Source organism: Acanthochromis polyacanthus, chromosome 2 (genome assembly GCF_021347895.1).
Source record: "Acanthochromis polyacanthus isolate Apoly-LR-REF ecotype Palm Island chromosome 2, KAUST_Apoly_ChrSc, whole genome shotgun sequence".
NCBI lineage: Eukaryota > Metazoa > Chordata > Actinopteri > Pomacentridae > Acanthochromis > Acanthochromis polyacanthus.
The window spans coordinates 17,759,038-17,772,440 of NC_067114.1; the positions used below are offsets into that span (position 1 = coordinate 17,759,038).

Genomic DNA, 13,403 nt, shown 5'->3' on the forward strand with positions numbered 1-13,403 from the left:
GACAATAAAACATAAAATGAAATTCATCTTCAACCAAAGACATATCACACACAATACATAGTCTTTTATCCTCGGGGATCCCTTTGTAACGACCTACCTCAATCTGTAGAGGCAGCACTCCAGCTCTGAGTTGAGCACACAGAGACCTCTGTCCTCTTTTTAAATAACAATTTACATAAGGCTCTACAGAAAACAGTCCTTCAATTGAATGTATGTTCGTAATTTTGGTTTACGAAACAAATCGAAGTGCCACTTTTCTTTATAGATCTCAAACAATATCTTTCTCTGGTCTTGTAATTTACACTGCAAATTATTTTGAAACAAGGACTGCAAATTCATACTAACAGAAATTTCAAGGACACCCTGAGTCCAGGGATATTTATGAATTCTATCCCAATTGAATACCCTCTTGGTGAGCCTGTCCTCAGGTAAGCGTACAAGGCGGTTCCAAAGTCTTAAGACTTCAATCCTCTGCTTCACCACACAAGGCTCCCAGCCCATGTCTCTCTCTATGGCTGCCCGAGGGGTAAATTTCTGAACTCCCAGAAAGTATCTTATAGCCCTTTGCTGAACAGTGTTACACTCGGTGTCCTCCCCCGATCCCCATACTCCTGCTGCATAAAACAGTATAGGTGCAACCATGGAGTCAAACAGCTGAGTGAATGTAACAGAAGTCAGATCCGGGCAAGCTTTCATCTTATTAATTACAGCACCTAGGGCCCTCCCAGCAGAATCTGCTAGAACTCTTTTGCCCGTACAGTAACTCATATTTTCATGAAACACAAAACCAAGATACTTATAAGTTACGGAATATAACAACAATGTCTATATAGTTGAGTTGAAGCAGATATAAATTCTGTCTACAGACCACTGGTCTTGTTTTTGTGGCTGAATTTAACTGCATTTCCATATTCTATGATTAAGAAAACCTGCCAAAATTTACTGAAGAATAAAATAACTCCATTATTCCTGGGAAGAATATGATTCCAAGACACTATCTTGTACCTTTAATCTTCAAAATAATTTCCAAGATGAAATACATCACAAATATTACATTTTCAAAAAGAAATCATTCTGTAAAATACATATTATTTTGAACTCTGAAAAATGCTTTTATACCAGATCTAGTTGTTTAAGCGGTTTAAGCTATCATGAATTACTAAACAGAAAACATCTGAACTGTAACTCTAAGTGCACCGTGACAGACAATGTGAGTGACTGCTGACATTTTACAGCACTGACAGTAATTGAATACCTTGTAGAAAAATATCTGAAGAGCGCTTGCCAAGAGGTGAGAGGTTGCCATGGAAACATATTTATCAAGGGAAAGAAGATCCATTTGCCAAGATCATCTGACTCAACCAAGATATTTGTTATTAGTCAGACATCACTGGTATGGCCACCAGCTGTTTAAACGTATCAGACAGTGCAGTTTACAGCAAAGGCATATAATGGAACACTAAAATGATCATCACAAAACAGGGAGTTATTGTATCTATAACTATCAATATATCACATTTGGAGTGGTGTACATAATTTTTTGATGCATTTATTTAGTCAAAATGGTAATACATAGAGCAGTTGTCAGACCATCTAATATAAAGCAAACACTGAGGGTGTCCCTCAGCTCCTCAGGCATCTTCACTCCATTAGCTTTACACAGTAGTCACTGGATCATTAGGCGCCATCCGCTTCAATAATGCAAAAAGAGCAAACCAGGCAAACGCCACACAGCCTTATCTGCCTCTGGCTTCTCAACACAGCAGGAGACAACTAGGTAAACAAGACATTATCCAACCAGCAGTATGTGGAACAGCTGGCATCATCTCTAGGCCAGAAACCGTGTGCAGGCAAGTGTGGCGACAAACCCACCACAAATTATCCACTTTTACCCCACTTCAGATGAATTAAAACACGAGGGGAGCTCTGACAACAGTTGTTTCTGCTCCTTGATTCCTCACACCTGCATCTCATAATCACATCAGCTCTCTAAAATCTTGTCAGTCATTACCCCGGGCTGTACTCGTCTCTGGAAATGGAGCTGACAAGAGCTTGCGATTGTGATGACAAATGGCAGATAGTGGCGGATATGCTGGAGCTTTGTGATTTGGCATCTCCCGCTGATAGACACCGCAGCTCTGCCCACACCGGGGCCGCAGCAGCCAATGGCAGGACGCATGAAACCCAGATGCCCGTGCGACCAAACCAATGAGCGAGGCTGCTTCGTTTCCCTGCCTGCCTCTGCGCCTGTCGATGAATAGCTCTTGTTTTGCGCGCACATGTGACCACAGAAGGCGCTTACTGGTATTTAAACATCATCGATTGGGTGCTGAAGTGGACAGCTCCCCGTGAAAGATAAACAAGTCAGAACCCAAAACACAATGGCTCGTTTCGCTCCTGTTTGTGGACGCTTTTCTTTTTTGAAACACTGAATGAAGGTGTCTCCAGGCGCTCGTCATCTCTGAACATTTTGCGCTTTTTTTTTTAAGCTGATGAGGAGAAATCTGACCTAGTTCTCTGCGCAAACGGCACTTAGGCGGATGTTGTGACACCTGTGGCTGATTCCGATTCTCATAAAAGAGGGGAGGCTGGATTGTTTCACTTCCATCCTGCAGGAGAGGGGCTCCGGGGCCGTTTGATCTCTCGTGGAGAACGCGCAAAAGGTAACTTAAAGCCGTTTAGGCGACAGACGCATTAATTTCTAAGCCGCTCTCTGTGCGCTGCTTGCACACAGGAAGGAGCATGGATAGAGAGGAATTTTCTCTGACTAGTGCGCTGAGTGGATTTGTTGAGCGGGGGGTGTGCTCCCGTGGAAACTAAACTGAGGACACTGGCTGAAGCACCATCACCAGAAGCTCGCCATTTCTCTCCAAGCTGCTTTAAAAAAAATCCTTTCTTCTTTCACAATTTTTAAATTATTTTTCTAATCAGCCATGGGGAAAGAGGAGTGCAAAACAATGCTGGACGCTTTGAACAAAGTGACCGCCTGCTACAGACATTTGGTCATCGCTCTGGGAAGCACCTCGGACTCGCAGAACCTCCGAGAGGAGCTGAAGAGAACCCGCAAAAAGGCCCAGGAGCTGGCCGTGGCCAACAGGACTAAACTGACCGCTTTGCTCAAAGACAAGACCATCAGCAAGGATGACCGGGCCGAGTACGAGCGCCTATGGGTGCTGTTCTCAAGCAGCATGGAGCTCCTGGAGGTGGACATGAAAAGGTCCCTGGAGATAGGGCAGGATTTCCCCCTCAAGGTGCCGACGAGACACCTCATCCAGACGGGGATGACCGGCAGCACCACCACGGTGGCGGCCAGGGCCATGAGCGTGCAGAACATGAAATACGAGGCGGACAGCAACATCGACACGGCGGACCTCCGGGACCTGCAGACCGAGATCTCCCAGGTGAGCCAGATGATGGAGGAGATGGAGATGAAGGTGCAGGTGGCGCCGTGGGCCGTCGAGGCGAAGCAGGAGGCGGGGGCCGAGCTCAAGTCCAACATGAGTGTAGGAAATTCCTCCGTGGGTGTCATCTCCATCTGCGAAGAGGAGCCCAAAGAGGAGGAGGGCGGAGGAGGCAGTAGTAAGGGCTTCGCGTCGATCTGCGCCGTGATTGTATTCTTTATCATCGTCTTTGCCGCTTTGATTCTAGGATATCTGGTCATCAACATGTCCTGAACTGTCTCACCGACCGCCCACCCTGAAGGACACCCTGCCGGGCTGATCCACGGGAGCGCCGCCGTGGACGACAGATCAGGCTGCTCCACTAGACAGAGAAAGTTTTGTGGGCTCGAGGGGCTGATTTAAATAACAGAAAATAAATCGTGGACACTCGAAGTAATTAATCTTACTCAGATTGTGAATGTATTGGGTGGAGTTGAGGAGTTGCACTAGATAAATACGTACTAGAACAACATAGCAGGTGTGACTCAGAGAGAATGGAGGCACCGAGAGTATTTTTGAAGGGGCCATGTAGGCTATTTTTGGAAAAGGAAAAAAAAAAAGTCATAAAATTACGTGACAGTGTCTGGCCATCAGGCTGATATAAACAACACGTAATCCAAGTGGATTAGTGGAAAAGCTCAAGCATAAATGTAGCCTACTGTTAAGTATTCCCCTTGATGTTCTGCGGATTGATGCTTTAGATTTATGATTCTCATCCAGGAGACGTGTTGAGAGGAGAAAAGGAGAAAAGTAGTCAGAAACTTAGGGCATGTTGTTTGGAAACTCAGAGCTACAGTTAGGCTAATGTTTGCTCTTGAAACTGCACTGGTTGAATGTGATCAAATCTGCACTGTTCTACACCCATGTTAGCACAGTTTTAATACATCATCATAATCTCCATAGCCAGACTGTAGTCGGCCTGCATCTTACTTCATTGCATCAAATCACAATGTGCTTCATGAGAGCCTTGGAACCTAAGAGACCTCCACAGTCTTTTAATAATGCACCCGTTCACTGTAAGCCTGTTCATGTTCCTTTTCAAGGTTTTCTTGCAAACAGTGTTGAATGTATACATTGCAACATGTGTATAGAAGGTTTGTACATACAGTCTACTGCTGTGTCAGATAATGTACATACAATCAAGTATATTTATTATAATAAAACTTTGAAACGCACTCAAGAAACTGCTTTAAGTTGGGAAAAAGATAGCTCAGCTGCCGCTTTACAGGCAATGATGGATTTCAGGTGTCTATGTTTGGTGTGAGGCTTTGGGATATTTCATACCTGACTTTGAGATGAATAGACGAGGCAAAAGCTGCAAAGCAGGATGTACATGTGTCCAATGCAGAAAGAGGTATTTTAAACAGAGGATTATTATCTTAGACTTAACCACACAGGGGCTAAAATAGTGTTCAATTCAAAATGGAAAGGAAACTAAGCCAGGTGCTTTAACTCCCTAATGGTTTTAGTTGTAAGAGTCTTTGCAGATATTCTTGGACTGGTACAAATGCTGCTGGATGTCATATGTCAAAGGTCTAACACTGTTGGCTGTTTGTGAAGGGTGGATATGTGATGGGAAATTTGTACTGGGCCTTGCATGAACACATTCAAGAAATGAACACAGAATGGTTTAATGTCGGATCATAAAACGTTTTTCATTTATCAGATGCGTTGACACCAAAGGCTGGGATCACAGCTAGCAACAGTGTTAACCTCTTAAGAGATAGAGATGATGGTTGTTCACACAACATCTGACCGCACCTCGTACTTAGCACTGCAAACCATGCATAATTTCAGAAATTAAGGTGGAAAAATCACACTGAAAATGAGCACATTTCCATCTTTTTATAGTTTTTTTATGAAGGTTTTACCAAAAATTGGGAAAGTCAGTGGGCATATATGTTAAATTTATGCTTCATATATATCTCCCTTTTGTCTTATGACAATTTTGTGAAGATTTTAAAAGCATATTTGGCCAGTTGATATATAAGCTATGTGCATAGGCAAAAAAGGACAAAAATTCCCAATATAGAAATATGAACCCAAAAATAATAGATATTCAAAGTTTTCAAAGAGTGTTTCTTTCCAAAAATTGCATTGAGGATTTAATTATGGCAAATTTATTGGGGGGTCTTGCAGCTAATGATAAAAATTGCATTTAAACTGATGTGAAACAGAGATCTACTGCTGAATAACAAAAAAATAGGAATGCTCTTCAGTCTAAACGATATCGCTTATAGTATAAGCAGGATGGTAAAAAGTGACTGTTTACAAGGTCTTTCACAAATCCTATAAAGGTGATCCGAGGATAGATAAACTTCAGTACCACCTGCCCATTATGGTGCAGAGCACTGGTACAGGATAACATCAATAAGTCCTACTTGTTAGCACAATTTTACGAAAAAAAAGGCTGAATTTGTGCTTTGATGTGAAAATCTGTTTAATTGCTTGCAGTTCAACAGTTGCACATCAAATGAGCTCTAAATTGACTCTAATGATCACCTCCCTCGCTCTTGAGGAGGTTCTTGAGTAATTGTATATGGTAAATAGACCTCTGGTATTTAGAGTCCATTCAGCCTTTTGCAGGCTCAATGCATTCATCTCAAATGATTTAATCACAGCTACCCTCCTCTAGGCAGAGACCTGACCCCTCACGGGAGTAATGGATTGCACACAACAAAATCCAATTTTTCTTATAGCAGAAAAGCTTGTAAGGGTGGATTATTTACATTGCAAATCAAAACAGCAATCACTGGGGACATTAAATGGTAATTCAACAGTGGCTAAATGGCTTTTTCTGTTTACCTCTGTTTCATCTCTTGTTTGGTCTGTCTCTTCTCCGTCTCAAGGTTGGAACCCTGTGGAGAAACATTAATAGAAGATTGTAACAAAAAAAGGTGAAATGCAAGATAGGACAGCTCCTAAAGGCACCCATACCACAGAGCTGAGAGCATTTTTTGTGAGGACTTTGATGCATGAAAATCAGTGGACCTGCTATGCTCACATCCGATTCACAGTATAGGCTTTCTGACATCTTGTTTATCCCTGTTGTCATTTCACAGAGGCACTGAGCTCCGCTAACAGTGAGTCATGGACCTCGAATCTCTTGAAATTCACGACAGACTTACATTGTCATCCAGAGATCCAAAAATACGACACTGATTAATTAAACATGGAGAAGAAAGGGAGGGGATTTTAATAGGGGAGTAGATACAGCCTCCTCGAATGTTGTGCTTTAAAAGTCGTCCCACACGTTTCAAGAGAAAAATGTTCCTGCAACATGGAACTTTGAGCCCGTTTCCAGCATCCTCAAATGACTCTTTTTTTTTTTTTTTTTGCATTCTCTGTTATGCAAGCTGCTCCTCAAAATAGCCACAGCATCAAAGTTTTAGAGTGCTTCACTAGGTATAAACATTGACCCATTACCGGTGAATAAACCGGCTTTCTCTGCAGTTATTTGAGGGCGTTTTATTTGAACCTATGCATGACAGAGCCATTTATAACACTTCACTCCGTCACTTGGAAACAAATATACTAAGTAGACTGGTTGACAGAGAGGTGAGCTCCACACTTGGCAGAGACCGAACACTGCATCATCGCTTCATCTGGACTTACATGGTGGGTTTCCAAGGCTGTGCTGGTTGCCATAGAAACCTCTGCAAACGGCACAGAAGGTTGAGCGGCACTATTTCAACTCTCCCCCCTTTCCGCCACCGACATCCTACACACAAGGCACTGTGAAGCAGATGGAGATGAGGTGCAAGGACAGACGAGTGCTAAAGGGGGGACAAAACTTCTGCAGCTTTTATCGCGCTGACAGATAAAATATGTCAGAAAGATGAAAATCAAGATTGAGAGGAGGTGACCTGTCATGGCCTGTCTCGTCATTGCAGCAGCAAATGTTTCAGTCAGATCAGACTGACTCTTCTGACTAAAACAGGCAACAACATTCTGATAAATGTTATTTTGATGTAGAGAAGAAGACACCTGAAATGCAGTAGATCTAATCTCTACAGCATGTATAGATCTATATATAACTTTTGGATGCTGTTGATTCGACTGTCATCCTGATTCAGCCTCTCCGTGCTAGTTTTGCTCATCTCAGCAGTCCACTGGTCCGTTATGTCCAAAGTGCACTTAGCGTTTCTGTGAGAGCTGATGCCAAAAAAAGATGGACAATTCTGCACAGTAATTGTGATCTTTAAATACACATTCTAGCCCGACTCTTTAAAAAATGTTTCTGCGGTTTTATCCAAAAACTTTGTGGAAACAAACTGTCTACATCGAAAGTGGACATTTCCAAAGCATTACATCAACTGGACTGTTCACCTGAAGTGGCCAGACTGACAGTCTATGGTGGTATCATTGTTCATACAACTGAAGAGTTCATTTGCAAAAACAGATAACTCCGTTTTGATAAATTTTCAGAAAACCTTTTTTTATCGTTTATTTGAGATAATATCAAACTGAAGTTGAGTGGACTTGACTCAGTAGAAAAATACATGACAAAACATAGAAAAAATAAATTATTACTGTTATTATTATTATTATCTCAAGTAAACAATAAAATAATGACTTTTCTGAAAATGGACTTACCGTTTTTTGTAAATGAACTCTTCAATTGAATTTTTGGAGTCAGAAATAGAGGATGGTTTTTTTCAGCACTCCTTTGATTCATTATTCTCCCGATCTGATTCAGCTCACTGACCAGCGTGTGCATCACAAACCATCATAAGATGTAGCATACTGTACATCACCTAACAGCAGGTTGAGATAGCATCAGTGAAAAGTTCAGATTAATAATAAATAAACTGATCTGTTTAATAATGCACTCATTTAGAAATGGCAGACAGAGGGTACAACCCATTTGACAGAGATTGTCTCGTGAGTCACTAATTTGCCATGACACTGTAGTGAGCAGGGAAGACACCCAGGGGAGAAACGGTGGAAGCCCTGCACAGCCTCCACCACTGACATATGCATTCCTACAGAGGGTGATCACCAAAACACACACCCCGACACACAGTCATGTTTCCATCTCTTCAGACGACATTACATTCCTGCTGGCTTAATCAAGTCTAAAAGCCAAATTGAAAAATTTCCGGTATTTTTGCGCTCCATAAAAGAAGCGGGTCCTAATAGTGTGGCTGTGTAAACGCTTTAAGTCCCCACAAGATGAGTAATTCCAGTGGATGCTCACACATCACCTATTAGCTGCAGGCGCCGTCTTCAAATCCCTTTGATATATTCAGTAGGCAGCCTGTTTCTGTGGTTACAAGCTAAATCTGGCCAAAAAAAGTGATTACATAATTATTTTCTTAGCAGTGTGGAGCAAACTAACATTTTAAGATTAAGTCACACCAAGAAGCTCTTGAAAAGAATCATTTAAAAATAATGTGTATTTATTTTCAAGTTGCATTTCATTCCATGGGGGATGAGGGGTGTTGATTAGAAATTAGGAGAAGAGTTCTGACACAATATACAATAACAAAAAGTCACATTTCATTGATTTACAGTATTTGTTGAAAACAATCTATTTTGTATAATGAATAAAACACAGCAGTTTACATATATACAGTGATAATAAATTTTGACTGAAGCACTTTAAGTCTGATGACTCTCTTAAAGTGACCTTACCTTGTGTGCACTGCATATGGAAATTAATATTTGTGTACCTATGAATACCGAAGAAACTAAAGTCCTGGGTACAATAAGGCCATCAGTAATCACTTCAGATTTGTCAATTATAAGATTGTTACAAAGAACAAGCGAGCCAATCAGTGCTAGAATAGATGTCTCAGGACAGACCAGGGGCATTTCCCCCAAGAAAACTGATCAATCAAAAAACTGTTTGACACAAATGCAAGTCACATTGGTAAATTAAACAAATATTAAAGTAAACTTGTCTGTATTTCGGTCTATATACACTGATCAGCCACAACATCATGACCACTGAGAGGTGAAGTGAATAACATCGATCATTGTTTTGATGCAAAGTTCTGCTGAGAAACCTCGAGTCCTGACATTCATGTGGATGTTTGACATGTACCATCCACCTCAACATTGCAGGTCAAATAACCTCCCATCCCTAATGGCACCAGCAGTCCTTGATGCCAGTTGTCACCCTCAGCAGGACAATGCACCTCGACACTCCGCAAAACTGCTAAGGAGTGGCCTAGGGAACACAACGTACCCGAGGTGCTCCACACTCCCCAGATCCAGATTTTATTGTGGGATGTACCAGGATAAGCCTGATCTAGGTAGTACCCACCCTGCAACCTACAGGACCCACAGAATTCACTCTCACCATCACGGTGTCACAGAACATCTCCAGAGGTCTTGAGTCCGTGCTGCCCCACATGGTCAGAGGAGTTTTAGCATCATAAAGGGGACCAACACAATACTCGGAAGGTGGTCATAATGTTATGCCTGATCTATGTGTACATATACTTTATACATATATCTATATATATGTAAGGCAGATCAAAGCTGACTTTTTGAGTCATGTGTAGGTGTCAAGACAACAGGCAGCAGGTGGTTGTACTTGGGTGTGATGGTGATCTGTATAGTTGTAGTGTACGGATCTGACATCACCATATGGTGCAGTGCTGAACTGTCCTGAGGATCCTTCTGCTGAGGGTCGGTGCTCTTATCAACCTCAGGCTCCTCTGAAGAGTCCAATGGGTAACGTCGGTCACCTGAAACGAGTAGAGAGCCCCAGAAAGGCAGAATAAATAGCAGAAAGAGATGGGGGGGGGAAGCAGTTAATCTATCAAAAGCATTCAGTTCCATAAAGCGTCATTAGTAACCTTATGAGCTAGAAAATGAGTTGGCACTGTAGTCTAAAGTGATCATTAGTTGAAGAGTAAGTAGTGCACATGGTGTGCTAGTCAGTATTTACAGCATCGAGGTGATGTGTATGGGACTGACTCAAAACAAAGTGTCAAATCGTCAACAGGAAAACAGAAAATCATGTTACGTTTATTCATCACAATGTTAAGATGCACTAAAGATACAATTTAAGAAATGAGACATCGATGTGATATCTATTGGAGAACTTGAACATGCGTTACATGAGATGCATTCTCCAATCAGCACCTGGCAGTAGTGATATGGAGTGCTCATCCTCAAAGACAATAACAGGCATCCACTTTTCACAGCCCTCTGTGGCTCGTTGGAAGGCGAAACTGTGGAGGTCATTCAGCAAAGGGTAGCAGCATATGCGGCTGAGTTCATAGAACTGTGGAGGTGGGATCCACAACTCTCGTGCCTGGAAGCTCTGCAGCACCTCTGCAGGTGTGGACCACTGAAACACACAGTGAGATAATGTTTAAATCTGGTGAAAATCAAGTTTTTAACTTTGATAACATGTCCATATAGTGTGTTTTTTATGTCCTGAAATATGTCATCAGTGACACAGCTGAGCGTTTCCACCTTGAAGCTGCAGTGTGGCGATGACAGTCTAAAAAGCATGGATTCAGAGAGCCAGAGTTTCATACACGACAAACAACAAAATAATCCTGTCAACTTGCAATGTGGGGCTTTCTGTATCATTATTCTCTCAGAATTAAAACACATTCCTGCTTGAACACTAAGGACCATCTGCAAAGACTACTGAATCATTTTCCCTCTGCAGCAAAGAACTCTAGTCTTACAATAAACACTGAGAAAACAGAAGTCATGTATTAACCACCTCCATGCCAGCAGGGCATTGTATTGTAAGATGAAATACACTGACGCCTATACATATCTCAGGAGCATCATCTCTGAGGATGTGCAATTACACTGTGAGATCTCATATCGGATTTCCAAGGCAAGTGTCTCCTTCAGGCCGCTGTACACTCATGTATGGAACAGCCATGACAACACTTTATCAAGCAAGATGGCTGTCTACTAAGTTGTGGTCATCAACACGGGACCACATACGCTTGGCATATCAAACAGCTACAGTCCTTTCACTAACATTGCTTGTGCAAAGTTCTACATGTAACCTGGCAAGACAAACCTAGACATCCTCTTTAAATCAGGCTGCTCCTCGACAGAGGGTATGATCAAAAAACGGCAGCTATGGTGGGCAGGCCACTCGGTAAGAATGACAGGTTACCCAAACAACTGTTCTATGGCGAGCTTTTAGAATGTCAGCGATGGATTGGAAGACCGAGAAAATGATTTATAAGACTGTTTGAAAGCATCACTTTAACATTGTGGAATTGACCTAGAAATTTGGGAATCTATAGCAGATGATCGTCTACTATGGTGTAGGATTATCATACACTTTGAAGCAGAACGCTCTAATCGCATCATTCAGAGCAGGCTCCGCAGCAAGGATCATTTAAATGCGGCCCCAACAGGGTTAGTGTGTCATCTCTGTGCAAGACCCTGTGCAAATAAGGCCGAGTTTGTCGCACACCTCCACCTGGGCTATGTGAACCACAAACCATCTTCATCACAAGCAATGACTCCTTCTCAGAATAATATATGTGTCCCTGTTCGAACACGTATGGCTGAATTACACCACTGAGTAGCCTAGAGTATTTATACAGTGTTTGAACAGGTGAGCTGGTGTGCTGGTGCTGCAGCAAGTGGGGAGGGGTGAGTGGGGTAGAGAGAAGTGTAGAGTTACTTCTGAGCCATGTTAAAGCATGAAGGAAATATTTTATTGAAGAAATCTAAATATGTGATTCTAATACAAAGAGATGAGTCCTTAAGGGTTTTACTAACTACTGGAGAACAGAAAGCACACCAGCCAGAGCTACTGTTTCTCTTAATAACTTTAACTGAGAGGTAATAACTTCTTAGATCGTCTACTCTTCAGCTTCAACTCCCCCTAGCGGCAGGGAAAACAGCATTTAAACTTGATGACTCAGTGTTCCTTGATAACTACTAGTTACTAGATAGTCACTTTGTTAGTGTTTTTAACATTTGCTCTCTGATTGCTCTGTGACTTGACTTGTGTAGTTACCTGAAAGCGCACAATTTCATCTTCATCTTCAAGTGTGTGGGGGATGTCCTGTAGGCAGCAGATGAAGAAAGCCGTGTCAAACCTCTTGGTACCATATCTTCCTACGGGGGTTAGCCAGTTGCTCCACTCATATAAAGCCCAGATGTTGGGCACCAGCTCCAGCTCCCTGCACATCCTGATGAAGTTGGAGGGGTTTTGGTTCACCAGATCCCTCCATTTACTGAGCTCACTGCTGTCCAGATGGTTTAAATTGTGTTGTTGAGTAGCGAAAGCATTCTCTGAGCCTTTTAACACACTTTTCTCCGCCATTTTTGACACAGCCAGCAGCACTCCGCATTCCTCAAACGTCTCCCTCAAGGCGCAGATCCGGAGGGCGACCTCTCCCGGAACAGGAGAGCCGAGCTTCAGCCGGTCCGTGGCAAAGATGGGCGGTCTGGTCTCCGCTGGCTGTCGGACACTTCTTAAACCAAAATTGGGGAACTCAGTGAAAGATTTGAAAATGTCCAGCCAGTCACTCGAAAAGTCCGAGGAGTCCAACAAGCCGCCAGGAAACACATAGGCGTTGGGCATGAACCCGCTTTTGCCGCTTCTTTTAAGCAGCAAAATGTCGTAATCGAAGCGGGACCTGTGCGGCAGGTGTGACCGACCACCGCTGCTGACCTGCGGGGAACAACCGGAGGCTGCCAGTGGTGTCCGTAACGATAAGGAATCTGGGCCGAGCCGGTGTCCTGCGGCTAAAATGAGAGTGGCCGCCTCCTTCCAGTGTTTCAGAGCCGTGTTCATGATGAAACAAACGGGGTTTCTTAGCTGTTACTGAATGTCTCTGAAAGTTTGGCCCCCGATCACATGCCCGGTCACTCCAATTACGTATATATATAGCCGGAAGTCAGCTCCTATTTACCGCCTCTCAGCGGCCAGTGAGCGGTCTAGCTCTAGAGATATGTCATTGGGTCACTCATATATATCTATGGGGTCACTCACTCAACTGAGCCGCCATATTT

General features: G+C 42.8%; 2 protein-coding genes across 2 annotated transcripts; one reads left to right on the forward strand and one right to left on the reverse strand.

Annotated features, from left to right (window-relative positions):
* Positions 1-2,064: 2,064 nt before the first annotated feature.
* On the forward strand, positions 2,065-4,615 carry si:ch73-167i17.6 (regulator of G-protein signaling 9-binding protein). The gene has a single exon (XM_022209125.2). It carries the CDS (start codon positions 2,934-2,936, stop codon positions 3,672-3,674), a length of 741 nt encoding a protein of 246 aa, XP_022064817.1. The 5' UTR covers positions 2,065-2,933; the 3' UTR covers positions 3,675-4,615.
* A 4,206-nt stretch (positions 4,616-8,821) lies between these two features.
* nudt19 (nudix (nucleoside diphosphate linked moiety X)-type motif 19) lies at positions 8,822-13,382 on the reverse strand. The gene is made up of 3 exons (XM_051943795.1): positions 12,403-13,382; positions 10,539-10,746; positions 8,822-10,138 (listed from the first exon to the last, which is right to left on the reverse strand). The coding sequence occupies exons 1-3, from the start codon at positions 13,183-13,185 to the stop codon at positions 9,924-9,926; spliced, it is 1,206 nt and encodes a 401-aa protein (XP_051799755.1). The 5' UTR covers positions 13,186-13,382; the 3' UTR covers positions 8,822-9,923.
* Positions 13,383-13,403: the final 21 nt, after the last annotated feature.

What these genes read in the sequence shown, in the direction of transcription:
- si:ch73-167i17.6 (XM_022209125.2), top strand. Translation starts at nt 2,934, where the DNA reads ATGGGGAAAGAGGAGTGCAAAACAATGCTGGACGCTTTGAACAAAGTG.
- nudt19 (XM_051943795.1), bottom strand. Translation starts at nt 13,185, where the DNA reads ATGAACACGGCTCTGAAACACTGGAAGGAGGCGGCCACTCTCATTTTA. An exon ending in ATGAAATTGTGCGCTTTCAG is followed by an intron (nt 10,747 to 12,402) that starts GTAACTACACAA and finishes TGTGTGTTTCAG; the next exon opens with TGGTCCACACCTGCAGAGGT. An exon ending in CTCCATATCACTACTGCCAG is followed by an intron (nt 10,139 to 10,538) that starts GTGCTGATTGGA and finishes TACTCGTTTCAG; the next exon opens with GTGACCGACGTTACCCATTG.